This window comes from Corvus kubaryi, unplaced genomic scaffold (genome assembly GCF_017639235.1).
Source record: "Corvus kubaryi isolate FWS band 111438036 unplaced genomic scaffold, C.kubaryi_AGA036_p1.0 135, whole genome shotgun sequence".
Taxonomy (NCBI): Eukaryota; Metazoa; Chordata; class Aves; order Passeriformes; family Corvidae; genus Corvus; species Corvus kubaryi.
Genome location: NW_024580669.1, coordinates 813,505 through 837,182, shown reverse-complemented (window position 1 = coordinate 837,182; position 23,678 = coordinate 813,505). Strand labels below are relative to the sequence as shown.

The 23,678-nt window shown below is 43.3% G+C and overlaps 1 protein-coding gene across 4 annotated transcripts in view; it reads left to right on the top strand.

Moving 5' to 3' along the window:
- LRGUK (leucine rich repeats and guanylate kinase domain containing) overlaps nucleotides 1-23,678 on the top strand; it is a 41,212-nt gene that overhangs the window by 15,141 nt on the left and 2,393 nt on the right. For 2 of the 4 annotated variants that reach the window (XM_042052239.1, XM_042052219.1), the window contains 10 exons: nucleotides 51-157; nucleotides 3,873-3,992; nucleotides 6,237-6,333; nucleotides 7,431-7,544; nucleotides 9,632-9,833; nucleotides 10,934-11,041; nucleotides 13,997-14,154; nucleotides 17,029-17,084; nucleotides 20,118-20,228; nucleotides 22,283-22,330. In XM_042052239.1, coding sequence (XP_041908173.1) covers nucleotides 51-157; nucleotides 3,873-3,992; nucleotides 6,237-6,333; nucleotides 7,431-7,544; nucleotides 9,632-9,833; nucleotides 10,934-11,041; nucleotides 13,997-14,154; nucleotides 17,029-17,084; nucleotides 20,118-20,228; nucleotides 22,283-22,330 — 1,121 coding nt within the window. The remainder of the gene's footprint in view (nucleotides 1-50; nucleotides 158-3,872; nucleotides 3,993-6,236; nucleotides 6,334-7,430; nucleotides 7,545-9,631; nucleotides 9,834-10,933; nucleotides 11,042-13,996; nucleotides 14,155-17,028; nucleotides 17,085-20,117; nucleotides 20,229-22,282; nucleotides 22,331-23,678) is intronic. The other 2 variants (XR_006020374.1, XM_042052230.1) reach the window with 1 other exon arrangement.

The window sequence follows — 23,678 nt, the reverse complement described above, 5'->3', positions numbered from 1 at the left end:
AGTTCCATCACTTCTCCCCTTCCTTTTTTCCCCCTAAACTGTGGGAACAGGTCGCTGCCGTGAACAGATGGGACCCTCCTCCAGAAGTTGTGGCTGCCGAAGATCACAGGATTCATGTTTTGTCCAACATTCTGCAGCCCCAGAGAGTCCTGGACAGGTGAGTTCATTTCACAGCTGCTCCTGACGGTGGCACTCAAGTAAAACAGAATATTGTCCCATTCAGAGGGACTTTTTTTTTTTTTTTTCCCAAGGAGAACTCCTGCAGGATTCTGTCAGCAGCCTGGAAATGAGGCAAATCTGATTTGGTTCACATTGATTATGAAATGAAGCTCGTCATTCACCTCTAAAGTCTGAGACAGATTGTCCACGGCTCCACTCCCTTTCCCCAATCTGTTGGAGCAGATGGTCATTTGCACCACAAATGAGTGATGCAAAATTCCTCTCCCTATCCAAAGGCACCGGAAAAATCCCTGGAGGCAGCAGAGAGCTGGAAAACTTCTCCTTCCCATTCTGCTGATGCCTCCTCTCCCCCTTGCTGGAATCCTGGTGGGATAAAATGATTTTATTTGGGGGTTTTGGGGCACATTTCATATTCATAAGGGGAAATTTCCGAGTTTTACTGGAAGGAGGAGATGATGCCAACTTCCATTAAAAGCATGGAAGGGAGAGGCAGGTGGATGCTCTTTTCCCAGTGTCACCATTCCCGTGCCAGGTGACTTCTCCCAGTCTCGTTTCTCCTCTGAAAAATGGGATTTTTGCTGCTCTGCAGTTGTGTTGAGATAATTGAGGAAATCTTGGAAAATTCCTTGATGGAATACACTATAAATATATGTGGATTATTATTGTGTTGGCTGCAGTGGGCACTGAGATCAACCTTTGTGCCCCACACCCCGCTTTGGTGCTGAATGAATTCAGAACTCAGTAACCTGATTGAAGATCCAGGATTTAGTAACTCAGAAATGTGTATTTTTTATTGTGACTCTATTTTCTGGAATCATCCACAAAAAACCAGGAGCCTTTCCAGTGGTGACGACAGCTCTGGGAATTCTTAACAGCCTATTAAAAACAAAACCCCAAAGATTAATTTATTTATTTTTGCAAGGGTGGAGATTCCTTAAAATAAAACACAAAATTGGCTTATTTTTCTTTAACAAAAACCAAACAAACCCTAAAGGCATGGATTCTTTCCAGGGCTGTGTTTAAATATTTGCTCAGTGGATGTTGGATGTGTGTCCTCGTTGCCTGAAAGGAGGAATTCTGCCTCGTGCCAGAGGAGCTGTGCACACAAACACAAAAACATCAGCCCAGCCTTTGTGGGACTGCCCCAAAAATCCTTAACGATGCCTCCAACGCTGGCCCGTGCTCAGCTGGAAAGCACTCAAGAGTCATTAATGAAATCTCCCTAATGATGATGCATTAGTGCCTTTTCCACCCCTAAAATGCTTTTTTTTTTTTTTGGAACCAGATTGGGGGAGTTCATTTGCATCTCTCTTTCTCCATGAGGTGATAATTAATTCTGGCTTAGTGATATCTTTATTATCCCAAACAAAACCCAAAAACAAAGCAAAAGGTTCTACTGTTGCCTGGCCTGCAGGCACAAAACATTGAATTTCCAATTCTTTTCTTCTCTGTCTCTTTGTGATTTTCTCTTTAATTATGTGGTAACACACCAGTGAATATTATGGGTATTTTCTCCTCCCAGAAATGCAGGTGACATTTGAAAATGTTGCTCAGAGTGACAACAGCTACAATTTAATAGCGGAGGCTTCTCCAGGCTGTTGGGCCAGGACAGGAGGATTTTTGGAGCCTGTCGAGGGTGAATCCATTCAGAGAAGAACCAGAGCGTGATTCTTTTTGACAATTAAAATAATTAAGCATTGGAACAATTTGCCAAGAGTTCTCCACAAGTGGAAGGTCTTTAATTAAAATATGATTGAATGGAACCCCAGGTATGAGGCTGGAAACAGGAACTGACTTGAGGAATTCCTGTCGCCAGCGGGATGAGGGGAGGATGATTTAGATCATCAGAATAGTCCCTTTTGGCCTTAAAATTTATTAATTTCTCACAGCAATGCCCACAAAGAGAAAGAAAGTTGAAAACGAACCCAAAACTCTTTTCCAGAATCTTCTTTCAAGCTCTAGGAACCCCCAAACTTTTAGTTTTGAGAACCAAGAAGTGATGATATCATGGAAGACAGGATTATGGGAATGTTCTCCCTGATCTCCTGATAAAATCGTAAATCCCAGGAATCTGAGGACCTGGGGAATTCGAGCAGTGGGAATTTATTCAAGGGGATTTGAATTTTGAGTGTGATCTTGTCGAGGGATGATGATTTATTGGGACATTATTGGGTGGAACACTTCCTCGTGGAAGGAAAGATGCCAGAGGAATTCTGCATTTTCCAAGCCTGTAACAGCTTCTGTGCAGGGAGAAGGAGAAAATTCCTTATTATAAGGACTGAGGAGGCCCTGGCACAGGATTCCCAGAGAATTCCCCATCCCTGGAAGTGTCCAAGGCCAGGCTGGACAGGGCTTGGAGCAACCTGGGATGGCGGAAGGTGTTGTGAAGGTTCGGAAGGAGATGGGCTTTGAATTCCCTTCCAACCCAACCCATTCCATGATTTTATGTGGTGAACAAAGGTTCTGCCTTCCCAGCCCTGCCCTGCCATGATTATTCCCGAAGGGAATGAACTTGAGCAGGAAAAAACCCTTTCTGCAACATCCTGATCAATTTTGAACCCTACTCACTTCAGCTTTCTTCCCACCTCTGAAATGGTTCTTTTATATTTTTTTTAATTTTTAAAATGCATTTATTTTTTTAGATTTTTTAAAATGTGTTTTTACCTTCTGCAGGATTTTAAGGCATTGTGCTGATGAGCTTTTTGTGCTAATTATGTCCATGTGGCCTGCTGGGTAACAGAGCTGCTTTGCTGCTCCTAAAATAGGAGGAAAGCCATGACTTGGGAATTCTTTTCCTCTCTGTTTGTATGGGAATGTTGTCCTTACTTCTTACAGAATGAGTTATTTGTGAGAGGAATGGTGAAAGAAATGTATTCTCTTTTCAGGTGTCTGTTTTAAATCCCATTAAATGGACAAAGAGGCAGTTTTCTTCCACTTCAAATTTAGTTAAAATTATTAATTAATTAAAAAATCACTGAGTTTGGAATGATTTCAGTTATTTATGACCTATTTCCAAGTGGCATAATCTTAAAATTGACTTGAGCACCCACAATTCTATTTTTAGCTGCCTAAATAAATTGCTGGATACTCAAAAGTGCAGGAATCCTCTTCATTCTCCTTATTTACAGCTGGAAGTGGAAAATCCGAGGATCTAATCCTCAGCTCAGCATGGAGAAAATGGAGAGATTTGTATTTTTGCAGCGCTTTGGGTCCTTTCATTGGGGTTTTATTTGTGTTTGGTGGAGTTTTAAGGATCTGAGTGGGGTTTTTTGTGTTGGATTGAAGAATTTTTACACTTTCACCCGGCACGGGACGTGGAAGTCAGCGAGGTCGTGCAGGAGAGTGGCAAAATCTGTAGGATTGAGTCCAGGTTTATTCCAGTTATCCTGCTCATTCAAATATTCCCATCTCTGGAAAACTCCTCAGCAAATCCCAGCCCTTTAGGAAAGGCTGGAGATCAGAGAGATTGGAGTAAAAATGGCATTATTCCTTCTGCAAAAGAGGCCTTTAATGCAGATTTTCGTGCTGTTTTTATGTTTAGAGCACCTCAAACCCAGCCCTGAGTTTTGCCTACACTGTGAACAACAGGAGATGAGTTGAAGTGGTGATAAAATCTCTGTAAAGGTTTATAAAAAGTCGCTGAAATTTGATTTTTAGGTGATTTCATGCCCTCTGGTTTTCCTTTCTTGTAGCACTTTGCCTGCTGCTGATGATCCCTACCCCATGCTGGTGTTGCTGGGCCCTCTGGTCTGTGGGAAGAGGGAACTTTCTCTCAAGATCTGCAGACAATTCAAGAATTTCTTCAGATTTGGGTAAGTTCTGCTCCCTAAATTAAAAAAAAAAAACACCAGGGGACAAAGGCTGGAATTGCTGCTGGTTTGGTTTGTGGGTTTTTTTTAAAAAAAGAAGGTAAAAACAACCAATAAATGCTCATTTTGCTGCGTTTTCTCTCTTCCCAAGGCTTGACTGCCTGAAGTCATCAGTGAGAGAAAAGCTATTGAAATTATAAAATCCTTTTCAATGGTGAACAGAAAATAGAAACAAAAACAGAAACAAAAACCAAACCAACAACAAACAAACAAAAAAAACCAAAAAAAACCCCAATGAAACAAAAAACAAAAACCATTAAAAGCCCCAAAAAGCCAAAACAACAACAAAAAAAAAACAACAAAAAATTCCAACAAAAAACAAAAAAACCCCAAAAATCCTGAAAAAAAAACCAAAAAAACCAAACCAAACAAGAAAGACCACCAAAAAACCCCACAAAAAATACCCCACAAAAACCCAAAAATGGGATATTTAGTGCTCTTTTCATTGAGCTCTTCTATCTGAGCACCTTTCAGACCCCACCACGTGCTGGGAGGACAAATCCTCTCTGTTGGAAATGCCTGGATTAGGATCCTTGGTGCTCCCTGGGGATTTAGGGGAGAGAAACTCTTCCTTTCCAAAGGAAGTTCTGGCTGGCTCAGTTCAATCCCCACCATCTGATACCTGATTTTAGGTTTGCAAGATGTTCCTTCAACCCATCCATCCCGTTTTTCCCAGTTCCTGATTTCCATAGGTCCCATAGAGCCAGCTCTGCTCTGTGTTCCCTTAATTCTCCATTTTTTAATTGCACTTTATTTTTTATTGCATTTTTTTTTGAATTCACCCATTCATTTTCTTTTCTTAAGGAAAGACCTGTTATGTGTCTGTAAAAATCCCTTTTTTCCCTTTCTTTGGAAAAAAATCCCTTTTTTCCCTCTGCTTTGAAAGGCTACTTTGGAAATGACAAAATAAATTCAGCACCAATTGAAATTTTCCAAACACTCCGTGAGGGGATTTTTTTTTAAAGCACTGCTTTTGTATTGTGTGTTTTATTTCCTACAACTTCCATGCGTGAGGGGAAGGAAAAAAATAAATAAATAAAAGAGAGACAGAATCTTAACAGAGCAGAAAATTGCAACCATAAAGCAAAGTTGTATTTTAATTGTTCGGAGGGGTGGGGGGGAGATTTCAGCGATTTTATGGCTCGCACTTCGAAATTTCAAACATTCTGCTCATTAAAAATGGATTTCATGCAAGGTACCCTGGCAGTTTGAATGTAAACATGGCCTTGCAATTAAAAAGGGGGTTGAAATGTGTGCAAGTGTTGCAAGAAACGAAGTGAAATTGGCCCCTCCAACCATCTGGCTCGTGCTCAGCAGTGACCTTTAAAGCTCGGTGTGTTTGTGTTACCTCGGAAAGAACCAGGGGGAATTTCACAGAGCCCCTGTGCAACTCGCTGCTCTCATTTGCTGAGGAAAAAGTGCCACCCTCTGACGCTGTCACTGAATTCCTCAATGGTTTCCAGCCCAGCTCCCTGGAATAAATGAGCAGAAATGGCACCAAACAAGGAAAAAAATCGGATTTCCAAACAGCCGCTGAATACTTCGGTCTCAAATTGCTGCCTGCATTAACTCGCCTGGTTTTTTGGGTTGGTTGGGGGTTTTTTTTGTGGTGGGTTTTTCGTGTTTTATCCTGGTGGGGAGCTCAGGTAGCTGAGGTTTATCCTTATGGGATAGCAGGGATTTACTTTCCCTGCCTTTTATCCCACTCATCCCCTCGGTTCCAGGATTGTTTCTCCCCTTCCCATTGGGGATGTGTTTAAAAATTGGACTTTAGAGCTCTTTCTTAACCTCACAGTTCAGCCCAACTCCCCCTCTCCTTTTACACATTTAGGATTGGACTTTATATCATCCCCAAGCTGACAGAAGTGGGGAAAAAATGGATTCATCATTTCTCAGTTCCAGGCTGCTGTGACAGCTTCAGTTCAGGCCATCCCAGGCTGGGGGGGGATTTATAGCCAAAATATCACCTTACATTTAACTTTTTTTTTTTGGTGTATTTCTGGGTTAATCTTTCAAATCTGCAGCATTTTAGGGGTGTGATTTGCACCTTTTTATATTTCTCGTATTTCTTTGCTCCTTAAAACACAATTATTTATAGTTTCCCTGCTTTCCCTTCCCATTCCTAGTCCATAGCTGCTGCTGTGATTGAAAACAGGTTATTTCTTTATTATCCCATCAATCTCCCAGGCCCTGCCACACCACCAGGACAGCTTACTTTGGGGAAGAAAACAGACTTGATTATTATTTCATTTCTCAAGAAGAATTTGACAAAATGGTGAAAGGAGTAAGTACCTGACTGCTCTCCTTGTAGCTATTTCCTGCTCCCACAATGAACTCAACTTCTCCGTCCAGGCCTGATTTATTTTAGGTTTTATATTAAGTTTGTGCCTGGGTGTGAATGTTGTAAACAACACAACATCACAGTTGTGTTGTTTAAGTTCACAGACAGAAAGCACAAATTTCTTTGTGTACTTGTGCTGTGTTTTCTGCCATAAATGAGTTTCTAGAAACCAATAAATGGGAAAAATGGTCAGGGGCGAATATTTAAATAATAGTATCATGTAGAAATAAATTCATTTTCAGACACAAATATAGTGGGGCATTTCTTGGTTTTATTTTCTCAACATTTTCCAGCAACCTTGTAGGGAACTCCTTGGAAATTGAGCAAATCCCCCCTAAAGGAGTGGAGTTTCTCTGGAGGTTTTCTGCCTCCAGCTGCTCTTTTTGATGCCTTTTGCTGCCTGCAATAAAACCTTGCCTTGAAAAGCCACAGCAGAGCCCATTATTTGTATTTACACAAAGGGGGGAGCCAGCAGAATCTGAAACAACTGATCTGGCCCTTAATGATAGCAATAATCAAGGGGTTTCATTTTAAAAGCTTTATAATAATTTTTATAATTATTATAAAATAATCTGCTTCCATCTCTCCAGGGCTGCAGTTTTCAGGTTTGAACTTCGAAATGCCTCAGCCAATTCCACATTCTCCTTGCCAGATGTGTTGCAGTCCTTCCTTTTCCATTGAATCTCCCGTTTCCCATGGCCTGGCCCTTGGAATCTCCTATTTTTTACATGGTTTGATGTAAAATCACCAGAAGGATGCCCCTGGCTTTGGATTTTCCTTTGCAGTGGGAAGGAATAACCCAGGAATGTTGTCAGCACTTTGTTCTCAGGATCCTGGAATTTGATTATCCATGAACAAGCCCAGCTCTGGGTGCCCTTCTCTGTTAATTTTGGGCTCTTGCTGCCCTCAGTAATGCTGATTTAAATGGGAAGAAACTTCGTAGGGAGAGAAAACAAAGAAATCCAGAGTGATTCACTCATTTAAGGAAGTTGTTTCCCTGGAAACATTTCCTTTGGCATTATCCTTGTTCTGAATTTCAGGGAAAGTTCCTGGCAACCTACAAATACAGTGGCCACTGCTATGGACTGGGAAGAGACACCGTGGAATCCATTGCCAGGGAGGGGCTGGCTACCTGCATCCACTTGGAAATAGAGGTGAGGATCACCTGTGCGTGACCATTTCTTCATGGGATGTGGGACAGGGTGAGAAGGAACAGCCTCAGGTTGTTCCAGGGGAGGGTCAGGTTGGATATTGAGAAAATTTTTTCCTGGAAAGGGTGGTAAAGCATTGGAACAGGCAGTGGTGGAGTCCCCATCCCTGGAAGTGTTCAAGAAACTCGAGGATGTGGCACTTGGGGATGTGGGGCAGTGGTGGCCTTGGCAGTGCTGGGGGAATGGTCTTAGAGGGCTTTTCCAACCTTGGTTTAGTCAGAAGGGTCCCTCTGTTGGTTTATTTTTTTTCTCAGTTTTAAATTTCTGGCCTATTTTTTCAACCTTCAGCAGCCTCATCTCCTCACAGCACCCCCAGCACTTCCCATTCCAGCACCCTCAGCTTTCCAGCCATGAGCTTCCCACCCATCTCCACCCTACAGCAGGACCAGTCCCACCCCTAAAAACCTGTTTCACCTTTGCTGATGAAGCCACAGAGGGTTTGTGCAGCTCTGAGGCGATATTTGGGGCAGAACTATTAAAAAACGCAATTTTTTTGAGGGGGTGCTTTTCCCTCGCTGAGATTTCTCAGGTGCACGTGCACCAGTGGAAGAATCTCAGAATCTGGGCCATGCTAGGAAACTGAGCTACAAAGTGTCAAAACCCATCTCTTGGAACCCCAAAAGCTGAAGGTTTTAGCTAATTTTCTAATTATACTTCTCATTTTTAGCTAATTTTCTAATCATGCTCCTCATTCTCTTAGATCAACCTTTACTAGCGAGGTGAGGTGACAAAAAGGAAAGACTTGCTGCGTTTCTATCCAAATTATTCCTTCAAAATGAGCTCTAGCCGGGGCAGATTCCAAAATGGGAGACTCCACAGAGTGCCTGGAATGTGGCACTGACTGAAACAACAGGGATAAAAAGAAACGCAGGAGACTGCAGTGCTAACACAGGATCCCTAAGCTGAGCACCCTGATCAAAACCTGACACTAAATGTCATGAATGACAGGACGATAATTTTGTTTGGGAAACCGGTGATCAAAAAAACCCCGATTTTCAGCTGAGTACCTTGGCGCTCACGAGGAGTTTGGGCCCAAAATAAATCCCTGCACATCCGCTGGCTTGCACGTAAATGTACAAACCACACAACAGCGGCTCCTTGCTCAAATGAGCAACAATTTAGTGCTGCAATGCAGCTTTTAAGTGCCTGTGGCTCAGCTGATATTAAAGAGCAAATTAATAACTTCATCTCTGGGTAGCTCCATCTCCTTTTTCCCCTCAGTTTTGACAGAACTGTGAATCACCCTCAGTCTCCACTGATAGGCACAGGGTGTGTTCGTTGTCTTGCCAGGCAGCCCTTAAATTTACAAGGCAAGAAAAATAGGAGATTAAATATGATGGACTGGGGTGCCTTTTCAAGCTGTCAATTCCTCGCCCAAGCAGATGTGTTATCAAATAATTTAGGAGAAGGAACTTAATGGAACGTGGTGTTTATTCATGAGGAGCTTAACCCAGCTCTACAGGCACCGACCGTAACTTTTCCTGGGAATTACCAAAGCTGCTCTCGTGGACAGGCAGCTAAAACCCCTTTGTCACGGAAGTTTTTAGATCACACAGGAATTATGCAGAGTTTTGTATCGCTGAGGGCTCTGAGAAACAATAATGGTGAGTTATGGGTGGGGGTAGAAGGTGCCAAGTCCATTATCTGCTGCAGGGCTCGTAACAAAAGTGATTTAGCACTATTAAAAGGAATTTTAATTGTGGGCCGTGGGCTGAGACTGAAAATTTAGAGCTGTTCGTTGCCTTTAATCTAGAGTATGTCGGGCTCATAAAGGAGACTGACACCAATTTTAAAAGTTAAAATCTTGCTGAGCCTACACTTGGAGTCAGAGAGGCTGCTACGAGTCTGACCCTCACTTCCGTGTTGGATTAAACGTTTGCAGTGCTTCCCCTTGGCTCTTGGAGCCACCAATGCCTGCAGAGCAACTTCCAACCAATAATTTGGGATAAACACAGAGAAAAAACTCAGCTGCAAGTTCAACAAACGCTCGGTTTCACGAGAACCCCTTGGTTTTCTGCTCCGTTTTCAAGGGTGTTCGTAGCTTGAAAAAAACCTACTTTAAACCCAAGTACATCCTGTTGGTACCAAAGGACAAAGGAAAATATGAGCAACATCTGAGGAGGACAGGATTGTTCAGCAGGCCAGAGATTGAAGAGGCAGTGTCCAGAGTGGACATGTACCTCCAGATAAACCAGGATCTCCCTGGATACTTCGATGCAGTCATCAACACGGGTGAGTTAATTGCTGGATGGGATTTCCTTTGGGATAATTAGGAGTTGAAGATGGCAGGTGGTAGACAAGAGTCCTTCTCTAGTTCATTCTCACAAATCACAGTGTGTAGAGGTGATTTTGGGGGTTCACAGAGCGCTGTGGTGTGAGATAGTGCAAGTTTGTCCACGTGTGTTCCAGTTTGGGCAAATTTAGAAATATATCCTCTGAGAGAAGGCACAACCACCCCTCCCCCACCAGGTTCGGGAAAAAAAAATAAATTTTCCTCGAAGGAAAGTGAAGAAGATAAAACTATTTATTTAACAAACACATGGGAAGGAAAATAATGTTAGATGGTAAAATCTTTCACTGTAGAGGAAAAAAACCTGGGAAAGTGTTCGAGTCCTCCCTTTGGTCTCCTTGGAGCTGGGGCTTGGGCCAGGGCCAGGCCCTCTGTGCCCGGTGGAAAGTCCTCCCGATGTGCTCTGATGTTACAGCAATCAAGCAGTCCAGTAGAAAAGGGGAAAAATCCGGAATTCCAGAGAAGGAAATCCAAAGTCCAATTCTCAGTCTCTCTCCGGAGAACAAGAAGCTGAAAAAAACTGGCCAAAAACTGACTGGAAAGCAGCAAGCCGGGTGCTTCCTCCCTCCCCTGCCCCAGCTGGGGGAAAAAAAACCTGCTATCTTTTTGTAACCTTGAACGAGCTGCAAACTACTTTGAGAAAGTTTTGCTCAGTTTTTTTTTTCCTTCCCCCTTTCAGGCTCAGTTTAGAGGCATAGAAAGGCACAAAAATTAATTTCTGGGCATAGGCAGCGATATGGGATACACATCATAAGGTTACCCCAAGACAACGTGGCATACAGAGCTCACAATTTAAATATGGCCCTAACGAAAGAAGCCGATAGGAAAAGATTTAGGTGAGTGCAGAGCCTGAACTTGAGCTTTTCTTGAATGTGCTGGTTACGAAGGTGAAGGTTTTTTCTCTCCAAGAGACGAGCTGGACAAGTTAAAAATGTATTGCTGTGTCAAACTCGTGTGATTTGTGTCTTTGCGCTGACGGAAAGTTGGGTTTTATTCTGTTTCTTTTCTCTCTGTGCCATGAAATGCATTTCCCTCTGTGCAGATGAGCTGGATGAGGCATTCGCAGAGCTGAGCCTCCTTGTGGAGGTCAACCTGGGCTTGAAGCCACCTGGGATTTTTGACAGCACTCAGGACATCAACAGCAGGGCAGGTACTGTGGCTGGCAACTACTGGTTTTATCAGCAGAATATTCCTATTTGTTGTTAAAAGAGTTGAAATCTGTAAATGATGCAGCCTGGGAGACCTGAAACCTCCTCGAGGTTCTCTGCAGTGGCTCTCCCGGGCTGATTCCTCGCTGCAATCTGGATCTGTCATGGAGATCTTCCCAAGTGCTTTACATCCCTGAGGGTGCCCTGAGGCAATAATATGAAAAGAGTGAGTGCCTGACCCTTCTGAGAATGGATTTGGGCTCTGGATGGAGTTCCTGACCCTCCTGAGGATGGATTTGGGCTCTACATGGAGTTTTCTGACTCCTCTGAGGATGGATTTGGGCTCTGCATGGAATTCCTTACTCCTCTGAGGATGGATTTGGGCTCTGCATGGAGTTCCTGACTCCTCTGAGGATGATTTTAGGTTCTGGATCCCCCATTCCAGATAAATCCTGAGTGAGGGGTGCCCATGGCTGAACTTTGTGCCTCCCAAATTTGAGCAACAAGAAACTGGGATGGCACCAGGACTTCACTTGACTCTTTTCCCCAGGATAAGCAGGAAAACCAGGATAGGAAGATGAGAAGACAACTTAAAAATCCACTCCAAGTGCTTTTGGGGTGAGCCACTGATCCCAAACGATCTGTGGTGTGTTTAAAAGAAGCCTTTTAGCGCCGGAATGGCTGAGGCTGGAGCCTCGTGGCCACTTCCAGCTGATCCCAGTGCTTGTTCTCATTCCTGCTGTGCAGTTGTGTGTAACTTGGGCCAGGGAATGGTTCCACCCAAAATTTCATGGAATTCCTGAGTTGGACCCACAAGGATCATCCAGTCCAACTCCTGTCCCTTCACAGACACCCCAACAATCCCAGCCTGTGCATCTCTGGGAGCGGTGTCCAAACACTCCTGGAGCAGCCTTGGGAATGCATTCAGTGCCCCACCATCCTCTGAGGGAAGAACCTGTCCTAAAATCCAGCCTAAACCTCCCCTGGCACAGCTCCAGCCAGTTCCTGTCCCTGTCCCAGGGAGCAGAGGTTGGAGAGACCCCGATGAGTCTCCCCTCAGCCTCCTCCTCTCCAGGCCGAACACACCAAGCGCCCTCAGACCCTCCCCATCTGGATTCCCGCATTAACACAGCAAAAACAAACCCCAAAACTCCCCAAAACTTTCAGACAGATCAATTCCCTGATCCTAGAGCCATAGAATCAGCTCCAGGAGGGAAAGGGAGGGAGAACTTTACTGGGAAAAAACAAAAGAAACCAAACAAAAAGACATTATGGTAAAAAGAGGATGTGCAAGATGAATTAAAAAGCAACTCATTCCTATGAACTCTTCCCTTTGACTCCAGGATTCCCATGGTTTATGGATGTTGGTTCCATTTCAGATCCATTGGAACAGGGTGGAGAATCATTTTCCTAAGGACCACACAGCCAATATCCACAGCCTGTGTGGCTCAGGAAGGCTGCAAATAAAAGTAGCTGAAAAAAGGGCAAAATGTCTGAAAATTTTAATAAAGGATGCTGCAATATTCATCAGTTCATAATTTCAAGTAATTTTGTATCCTGGAAGAATTAATAATATTCATTTCCCAGTGGACACAGGAAAAGCTCCTGCACACGTTGTGGCTTCTCAGAGCTTCAGCAGTGAGGACTTTTCTGAAAAATCTTATTTAGCCTTAAATTAGGTAGATTTTGTTTTAATTTCCACAACTCCCATGTTTTATCTGAGGTGAAAAAGATGATTTCCTTGCCTTATTTGCTATCATATTGTATTTTCCTGCCTTAAAAACTCTGGGGATGTTTTGTCTCGAAGGCAACAAAACCCCACCAAACCCTACAGAGATGACCAGGAAAAGAGAAAAAAGGAGGAGGATTAAAAAGAAAAGGTTTTTATATAATCCTGGTATTTTTGAAGATAGATTTAAGTATCTGAAGCTCCTCTAAAGGACTTTTTATTCCTCAGCTGCTCTGAGTTCTTTCAGTGAGTGACTTCTCCCTACAGAAACGTCATTAACACTGCAAGATTTTGGTAATTCTGCTCATAAAGTAACTTTTAAATTTACTGCACACCGTTAAATTCATTTAGAGCCCCATTTATAGGTGTTTAAATAAGTCTAACTATCCTATTTCTAGAGATCCTCTCTTCTCGTGGACTGTGGGAAATAATTTATTTTACAAAACTCGCCCCAAGGTTGTCTTTAACAGGGACATTTTTAGTGAGGTTGGAGCAGGGGGAAGACTGGTTGTGGGAGATTGTGAGAGGTTTATAATTCTTTTTTTTCTTTTTTAATGAACTGCTGGGCAAGATCTTTTGCTGGTGTACAGAGTGAAAAAAATACTGCAAGAAAATAGATTTTCTAGAAAATAGAAGTTATTTAAAAAAACTTTTAATAGCAGAAGTAGAGCAGGTTTTGGAGCTGATAATGTTTTGTACTTGCATTGGCAGCTTTTATCCATGGGATTCAGTGATTTGAAACTTAAAATCATGGAATGATCTGGGTTGGGAGGGAATTAAAAGCACATTCAGTTCCAACCCCGACACCTTCCACTATCCCAGGTTGCTCCAACCTGGCCTTGGGCACTTCCAGGGATGGGGAATCCACAATTTCCCTGGAAAACTGGTGCCAGAGGCCTCAGCGGGAAGAAGGACAAGTAGCACTATTTATAAGATTATTTCTATGGCTTTATTTCATATTTAGATATGATTTTATAGACAGGATATATCCCAGTTTATGGATTTTTTTTTTCCCCCAAAATTTGAAATAATTTGAATAACTCGAAATCATTTTGGTTTTAAAAACTAAGTTGTGTGGAGCGCCATGGGCAGGGCCACCTTCCACTTATCCCAAGGTGCTCCAAGCCCCATCCAAGCTGGCCTTGGACACTTCCAGGGATGGCAAATGACTGTTCCTTCCTGCTTGTGTTCCGAATATTTTTACTGAGGATTGTCTTTTCCACCCCAGGTTCCAGAACTAAGCTCTTCCCAGAACAAAAGTTGTCCCCTGGCAGAAGAATTCCTGCGCCCACTTGGTCTCCATCAGTCGGTGACTTCTTGGAGCCTTCTGCCAAACGCTATCCCAGAGACCTCCTGGACGTGCTGAATGCACCCCCAGGCTCCATGGTAAGGAGCAGTTCCTGGAACTTAGAAATGAGGAGTTGTAGCCAAACCTTTCTTTCTCCTGTTTGACTCCTGTTCTCCGTCCCACTTTGATTTCAGCAATATTTCCCAGGTCCCCAGAATCATGGAATGGTTTGGGTGGGAAGGGACCTTAAAGATCATCCAGTGCCACCCCTGCCATGGCAGGGACACCTTCCACTATCCCAGGCTGCTCCAAGCCCTGTCCAGCCTGGCCTTGGACACTTCCCAGGATGGAGAGTCCACACCAGGCCTCACCAGGGCCTCCCCACCCTCACAGGGAAGAATTCCTTCCCAATATCCCATCCAAGCCTTCCCTCTTTCAGCTTAAGGCCATCCCCCTTTGTCCTATCACTCCATTCCCCTGGGATTGAGGCAGCTAAACTCAGAGAAGAACACCACTTGTATTTTCAGCTCAGTTTTACACCAGAATAAATCCCTTGATCCTAATGGATTTCATCCACTCGTGTACTGGTGGAAGGAGCTGAATTTCATCTCTCAGTTCTCCACAACGACATGGAGTTGTCCTATTCCATGGGAATAGCTGGATGCAGTTCATAGGAGCACGAGGATTCCCTATGAATGCCATCCCATGGCAGTGGAAAACTCATCCAGCCGAGGCCTTCCCAGTTTTATTCCAGCAATAACTGCCAGGGATCAAATTTAAGCACATTTTTTCACCTGCTTTTGCTGTTTCAATCAACAAGGATTTCAAATAATCTCTGGAAACTCCAGCTTCCTCCCTCTTCCTTTTTTTTCCTCTGCTCCTAAATAGTCCTTTCCTCTAGGACATCCCCTCTCCTTGCAGGCAGATGTGGCTGATGCTCCTTTTTGAGGACAACAACAGCAGAAAGAGGAAAAGAAAAATGAAAGCTGTAAACTGTGTTCCATTGCAGGGTGACGATGTCATTACGATGAGGGATGGCTTGGCAGGGACCACTTGCTGGGCAATTCCCTTCTTTCCCTGTGGATTTATAACTCCTCTGATGTTTCAAATCCGTGCTGGGGATGGAGGAACAGCCCCTGCCCCCCTCTTTGCCAGGCTTTAAAAATGGTGTGGGAAAAGTTATGACTGAGGAATGGGTCATACAAACAGGGAAACTCCCACCTTTCGGTTTTCTGAGATGAAATCCCTCTTTTCAAGTGCAAAATTCACAAACTGCCAGCAGCATTGTTCATTTTCATCCAAACTTTGTCAGTTTAAGGTGAGGGAGAAGCCGAAATATTTCCTGCCTTGGTGACACTCTGCCATCACTCCTACCCCAACAATTCCTATTATTTTTAACTTTTATTTCCAAAGTTTACATTTTGTGAAAGCGAGGAGAAGTGGTTTAGGGTGGAGGAGGCCATCATTTACCTCAGGTTTCACTCATTTTGTGGCCACAAAGCTCTTTTTCTTATTATTCTCCTTTTCCAGGAATACCTTTGTGTTATTTACTGCTCTGAGTTTTCATTCTCTTTTTCCAAAAGCTTTCCAGTGTCAGCAGAAGTGTCAACATTCCAGGGGAAACCCAGATGCCTCTTAGACCATACTGAATGAGAAAAATAGAATCTGCAGCCTTAAAGCCAAATTTTGGCTCAGCTGTTACATTTGGGACCGTAAATGATTTTGTCACCTCAGTAATGTCCTGGCACTGCAGTAACCACACTCCCCTCCCTTCCTGGAGAGCTGCAATTAAAAAAGGAAGAAGAAATTCGTGTGAATTATCCATGAGCAAAATAAGAATCTGATTCCTTGCAGCCTCCTCCCTTGTGAGCAGCCCAGCCCTGCCCTAATTTTCTCTGGCTGTAATTAATTATAAAAGGTAAGGACAGAAAGGTTCTACACCTGTAATCCACCCCGGGGGGGGAATAAATAAAGGTCAGAATGCTATATTTAACAAAAGAAAATGAAATTCAAACCAAGCTCAGTGAGCATCCGAGCAGAGCCTAACTTGGGATAAACAGTGAAGGAATTCACGATTCTAATGTGAACACTGAGCAGATTAACTGGGCTCTGTCTCAGACCATGACAAAATACCTCTCCTGCAGCCACGATGTAGCCATTAAACTGATAACTATCAGTGCCTATCAGCTGATAACAAAGCAGGATTTAATAAGGTTCCTCTGTAATTTGCATTTTTTCAGCTCACCGTGGTGCTGGGTTTGTCTGACCTGACAAATTGCATCGTCCTACAGCCCACGGTAATTAACACACCCTTCAAACTGCACATTTCCCACTCTGCCGAGATCTCATGGTGCAAAGTCATTTTAACTCGCTCAAACTTGCTCCAGGTAATTCCTTCTTTCACCAAATTAAGGTTGGAAAGACCTCCAAGATCATCGAGTTCATGGTCACCACTAAACCATGGCCCCCAAGTGCCACATCCTCACATTTTTCCAACATTTCCGGGTTTGGTGGCTCCACCACCGCCATGGGAAGCTGTTCCAATGCTTGACAGACTTTTCCATGAAGAAATTTTCCCTAAAATCCACCCTGCCCCTCCCCAGGCCCAGCCTGAGGCCGTTCCCTCTCTCCTGTCCCTGTTCCCTGGGAGCAGAGCCCAACCCCCCCGGCTGCCCCCTCCTGTCAGGGACTTGTGGACATTTTTGGATTCCAATGAACAAATAAAGCTTCGCTGGAGATGAAAATCTTCATCATTCCAAGCCAAAAATATTTCAGACCAAACTTTGTGATTTATGTAGATGAGCAAACCCCACCCAGCACCTCGTTCGTTCTAATCCAGCTCTGCTGTTTTCCCAGGATATCTAAATGCAAACCCTCTGGAATCCTAGCAAGGGAAAGGAGGATCCCAGCTATTTCAATCCCCACAAATAATTTTAAATTGCTGTGTAAAGTTGGTCATTTTTCTTCCCCAGGAAGAAGCCTCTCTCCAAAGACGTTGTTCTGCAGCACGTCAGGCTCTTTTCCACAGGTAACCTGGAATAATTCCAGCTAAATTCCTTTGGAATGCACTCAAAAATGCCTCTTTAGGGTGTCTTCCCCACTGCTCTGAGGGATGAGTGATCAGAAACTGTCAGGGGTTGCAAATCTCACAGAGAACTCTCCTTTTTCAATCCAGTCCTAACGAATAAATCACAACCCCTTGGCTTTTGGGAGTGCAGCAATCCCCAAATGAACACTGAAAATGTAGTAACTTGTCTAAAATGATGACATTATTGCAAGTTTCTCTGAGAGAAGAAAAAAGGAGCATTTTTCTGGCAGCTCACGGTGTCTGCTGTGGTTTTTTAGCACTAATAATTAGTGGTGGAAGGCCACAGCAGTGCTCAACACGAGGTTTTTTGCTGCAGTGGATATCTCTGTTTAAAGAGGATTTCTAAAGCTGATTCCACTTTTTAATTTCTTTTTTTAAAATTTTTTTAAAATATTTTTTAATTTTTTGAAAAATATTTTATCCTGACTGCCTCTCTTTCTCTTCTTCCTCATGGTCAGAGGCCTGCAAAAATGGGTCAAAACTCTATAAATCTCAAGAGATCTTCTTTCATTGATCTTTGGTGGCTCTCCTGCCTTCCCCTGGTGTAAACCTTCCTAATCCAAACTCTTTTCCTGCCTGCCGTGGAGAAACTCGCAGTGGTGGAATTTAAAACAGCAGAAGGAATAGAAAAGTTCAGCTCATTGCAGTCACCAGTTCCACATGCCAGGTGTGTTGGTGAGAATTATTCCAATGGCAGAGTCTGGAGATTCAGTCTAAAAATCAAAAGAAAATTAAAAACACTCCAGAATTAAACTGTCTTTAGAAAACCAGTGGTTCAAGCTTATAGGCAGATGCATTTTGCAAATCTTTACTTAAAGAAATGGGTTTTTAAGTAGTTGATAAATCCATTTTAGATCATTTTGAAATGAGAAAATAAAAATGGCAATCAGTATTTTCTTTTGCTGGAGGTTTGGGGTTTGGTTTGCAGCATGAGCTCCTCGTCTCAGTTTGCTTTAAGTCATTGCTTTTTGCTCCCTTTATTCCACAATTTTCATTCCTGGGAAGCTGATTTTGGAGTTAAGCTCTGGGGCAGGTGAGAGAAAATCCTGTCAGCCCAAATCAGCATTTCCTGAGGAAATCCGGCCCTGAGGGACAGGTGGGAATGGGAGGCAAGAGCAGACAACTCTCATTCCCTGCAGGAATTGTGTCCAGAGGCACCATGAACAGAAATGTTATAAAATACTTGGAATTCTGAGGGAGAATCTGAATCCTGGAATGCAGCAGGAATTAGCAGAAAATCAGGGAGCCACATCCATCATTGGTGCCTGGCTGTGCTTTGGAGTGTTTTTGTTTAAATCAAATCAAGAATTAAGTAGAATTAAATCAGATTTAAGTCAAGTTTCAGAGAGAGGTTTCACCTTGGAAAACTCCCCTAGGATTTGCTGGATCTTTCTCTGGATATGGAATTATGGAACCATCCCTGGCAGTGTCCAAGGCCAGGTTGGACAGGGTTTGGAGCACCCTGGGATGGGGGAAGGTGTCCCTGCCCATGGGACAAGATGCTTTTTAAGGTCCCTTCCCACCCAAACCATTCCGTGGGGCAGATGAAGAGAATAAAGTTGATTAAAGCTGATTAATTTCAAATTATTTGGGGGAAATACCAGAAAACTTCACTCCGAGGGCTTTGCAGGAGACCTGAAGCAACACAAACCAAGTACTGTTAAAAAGGAGATTATCATTTCAAAAGACCAAACTCATGAATTCTACAGGTCAAGGAGTCTGTGTATTTTTAGCACACAGAAATACCATTTTGGTCAGCTAAAAGTTTCCACAATGGAAGATTCTTTTAGGTGTTGGGCCAGATTTTATCTGTATCAGTGTTCTGAGCAGTGTTTTATTTGAGGATTTGGATCCTGATTCCTCTCCTTGAAAAGAGCTATCAGTGCAAAGCAGATTTTTTTATTTTTTTTTTTTTAAATCCAGGCATTCTTTGGTCATGAAATGAGAAAGAATTCAGTAATTTTAGTATTTCATCAGTGGCAGTGCTGGCTCACCCACCCCTGCCCTTCCTTGGCTCCAGTGCCAGCAGCCTTGGGATGAATGGATGGAGCTGCAGGTCAGGTTTTCCCAAATAAACAGAGGATTTTCTTCACCCAAATCAAATTTCCTCCCTCCCTGAAAACCCATTTGTGCTGGAATCATGCTGGGACATACCTGGCTGTGACCAGAACTGGTAGAGGCAATAAAACCCTATTCCAATTAAAAATAAATCAAAATCCTATGAAATATCTAAAACTGCTGCCAAAAATAGCAAGTAAGTTCCTGAAGTACTTAAAACTTTGCCTTTCTCGTGCATCAGGACATATTAAAAGATGAATCTCCTCATTACACATTTGAATCCAAACAGGAATGGATTGCTCAGTTTCCCTGAGTCTGGCAGAAAATCTGAGGCTGTGTCACACAAGAATCCAACTTCTTTTATTTATGGCAACCCTGCAGGGTTATCTGCAGACATTTAGATCCTTAAATCCAAATTGAAGCTGCAAGCTTGGCTTCTTTATTCTTTGCTTCTGGCTGTGTGCAGGTGTAATTAAAGTCATTTTGATGTCTCATTGCCGGGCAGTGTTCGCTGGTTTGCTCTGACTGATTTCAGTGGATTGCCTGCGTGGTTTTAATTAATTTAATTTTTCAGAATCACAGATATAGGGCATCATTAAGGTGGGGAAAAGACCTCGAAGATCTCTTTTGGCTCAGCATTTCATTAAGGGCTTCTCTCATTTTGACACCCTCAGTGGTGCTTCTCTTGGGTTTAACTCTGGTTTGAGTCTGGGAATGAGGCGGTGTCCACGCAAATTTGCCAGAATTTTGGTTTTTAGTTGTTCTAAAACAAACTCCTCACCTTGGGCGTTATCCACAAGGGGTGGGATTAATCTCACATTATTTGGGGTGTGTTAAATAAAAATATCTCTCTCTCTGAGCAAGTTGCTTTGTTTTCTATGTGTGACCAGAACTTTCGTTTTTGGATCATTTCAGGGATTTGGATGCTGAATCCAAGAGTTCCCATCAGCAGCTCCTGAAACCAAGGCCACCTCTGTCCTCAGATCCCAGGAACCAGAACTTTCACCTGACTATGCCAGAGACCAGGTGAGCTCAGTTCAGGGTGGGATGAAGGTTAATCCTAAACCATCAGCAGCCTGATGAAACACGTGGTGCTGCAGCATAAAACTAAAGTTATGGATAGGAATGGTTTCTTTTTGCCATAATTCACACCCACAGGAAGGGATTTTCAAGAGCTTTCTTTCCAGGGGATATTTGAAGGGAAAAAGATGCTGAAAGAAACTTGGTCCAGGCATAGAAAACCAGAATTTGAGTGATAAAATTGGTTTTGAGTGATTAATTTGAGTGATAAATTAGTTTTAAAATGAATTTACCACAGTTCCTGCTGAGTGGCATTTGGGTGTTACCATGATCTGGAAATCCCTGTCTTTAAATTCCACCAGGTGCTGAGCTCTGTGTTGCCTTTACCTTCCTCACCCCCTCAGCCTCGTGTCTCGTGCAGCCTCTCTGCCCCTGGGTGACGACCACCCTCAGTTATTTGCTCCACAGCCAAACAGGGGACACCTCCTGTGTCATTTCAACATTTGAAGATGTTTCCTCCTCAAATCCTCTCTCCTTGTAGAGAGGAGAAGATCTGAAGAGAGATCTTCGCTGGTTTTAGGCCTTCAGCTCCCAAGTGAGTCTGTGGCTCTGTCATCGCCCCTCACAAGGAGTCCATGGCTTCCTCTGCTGCTCCTGTTCCAGGAGGAGATCTGAGCTCTGGCTGTGACCAGGGACACTTTGGCCTTTTTTCCTGGATAATCCCATTTTCCCCCCTCTCTTGGCCATCTGCTGTCACCTCATGCCCTGATGGCACGGCCTAGGGAAGCAGAGCAGGCCAGATCCCACTCCCACAGCAGGAATTAGGGCTGTGTCTTCAGCCAGGCTCTTTGGAATGACCACGAAGCTCATCTGAAAGCTTCATCTCAGAACCAGCCACACTCTGTGCCCTGTGGCTGTTGGTAAAGTGGAATTCCATGGAATTCTAGAATGGTTTGGGTTGGAAAGACCTTAAAGCCCATCCAGTTCCATGGGCATGGACACTTCCACTGTCCCAGGCTGCTCCCAGCCCCAGTGTCCAGCCTGGCCTTGGACACTTCCAGGGATCCAGGGGCAGCCACAGCTGCTCTGGGAATTCCAGCCCCGCCCCTCCTCACCTTCACAGGGAAGAATTGGATTAGGGGCTCAATCCCAGGCCTGATTCCTTGTTCTCATTCCATCCAAACCAAGGCACCATTCCTGCTCTATCTAAACACACCATCCCATGGATTTTCAGCGACATATTCTCACATCCTTTAAAAACCACCATGGAACAATAATCCCATGAAATAATGAGGTGCTTTCCACATTAAGCCACATGAGAGAGGCTCAACATCTTTATAAGATCTCAATTCATTCCCTTCATCTCGAAGCAGAACTCTTTAGCTTACCTTGCTGAGAAAACCCCTCAGAATTCCCTTTAAATCCCAGCCACTTCCCTGGATGGGATGTACAACCTGCCACTGTAATTCCAAGTGCTTAATTAACACCCTGGAAAAAGGCTGGAGCTGGAGGCCTCTGCAGATCCATTTATCCTGAGAATTTGTGCTGAGGGGGGAGCAGAGGCAGCTCCTGAGTGGAACTGGGTGTGGAATGAGCTGCTGAGGGATTCTGCATCATCTGCCCTCAGCGAGAGGCAGGACCTGGAAGTGTGAAGTTGGGAAGGTCTCCCCCGTGGCAGATGGGATGAAATCTGGATTTCCACCGCAGCACATTTGGGTGTTGTGACTCGAGCAGTGTTTGCATTTAGCACCCTTAATAACAGAGAGGAGAAACAACCATGAGGGGAGAAAGAAAAGCAAACTGCTCATCTGAGTCATTTCCTGGGCCTTGCAGCAAATTCATAAAGGAAATACGGAAAATTCAGGGAAAAAAATGGATTAAAAGTGTGATTGATGGAAATGCTCTTGTAGAGAAGCAGCTGAAATGTTGGGGAGAAAAATCCCCCATTTCTGAAATATTCCGGTCCAGCCTGTAAGGATTTTTAAAAAAAATATTGAAGTGGTTTAATCTTTTCTTCTTCTTTCTCTCCAATTTTATGCTTCCAACACTTGGGATGGAAGAAAGAGTAAATTTAAAAAAGCCGTCAAGCCGAACATGTTGAGCTCCAGGTATATCCAATGAAGGAAATGACATTTTCCAACATCAGGGATTAATCCAACCATAAAATCATTAAGGCTGGAAAACACCTCCAAGATTACCAAATCCAACCCCAAATTTTTTGCATTGCTTGTCCAATCTGGCAATTTTTATGTAAAAAAATAGACACCTTCAGCTGTGTGGGAACAGCATCACCATTGCTCAGGTCATTCCCACTTCTTGGAATCGGGTCCTGCCGTTGTTCTGTTGCTTCTGCTCTGCAATTAAAAGAAACCTAATTAAATTTAATCAAGTAAAAATTCAAGGTTTTGGTTGGACATCTCCCCTCTGACCTGCAGCTTTCAGCAGGACAGTTTCTAATTTCACTGCTAAGACCACAGCTCTGGTCTTCTCCTTGGAAGTAACCCATGGTAATCTGGTTTTTCCTCATTCCACACCAGTTTCCAGAGATTTTTGAGCTCTCCCACAGATGGAAATGTAGATTTTTTTGGCCTGAGCTTCCATTCGTTTTCACTCCCAGGTTTAACCAATTTATCCCTGCAGGGCAAAATATCCTACAACTGTCCTTCAAAGTAAGTGATAAATTCTTTAGGGCCCTGTCTGCTCTATTTCACTGCTCACTTTTGTCTGTAAAGGGGTTTTTTATTACTCCTTTTCCTTTCCTTTCTCTCTTCTTTTCTCTCTTCTTTTCTCTCTTCTTTTCTCTCTTCTTTTCTCTCTTCTTTTCTCTCTTCTTTTCTCTCTTCTTTTCTCTCTTCTTTTCTCTCTTCTTTTCCCTTTTTCTTTTTTTTATTTCTTTTTATTTCATTTCTGTTTTTTCTTTTTATTTTTCCCTTCCCTTCCTTTCTCTTCCTTTCTCTTCCTTTCCTTTCTTTTCTCTTTCTTATCTTTTTCCTTTTCCCCTTCCCTTTTCCTTTCCTTTTTTTTTCTTTTTTTTTTTCTTCTTCCCATTTTTCATTTCTTTCCCACGTTTCTGATGGGGAAATTTTACTAAAGGGAAAACTTCAAATTTTGGCTGCTTCACCTCTAATAATTCTCTGTGCTGAGATTTGCAGGGCAGGACTGAACACACATTATCCAAACTCACTTCCAGGGAAAAAAGCAGGAAGGAGAGGGAGCCTCTCATTCCTTTCTAAACACCTTGGACACCCCCATGGCACAGACCCCCTAAGCTCCAGTTTTCCCCCATGTTTTTGACATTCTGGAGTAATTCTAGAAGGTTTTTACGACTTTTACAAGTCATGGAGTAGTTTGACAAGAAACCTTCATTAAATTGCACATTTCTGGTGCCACTCGGACCAGGAAAACCTTCCCTCCGGAAATGATCTCCCACAGTTTTCCTGACCTTCTGCCCTCAGA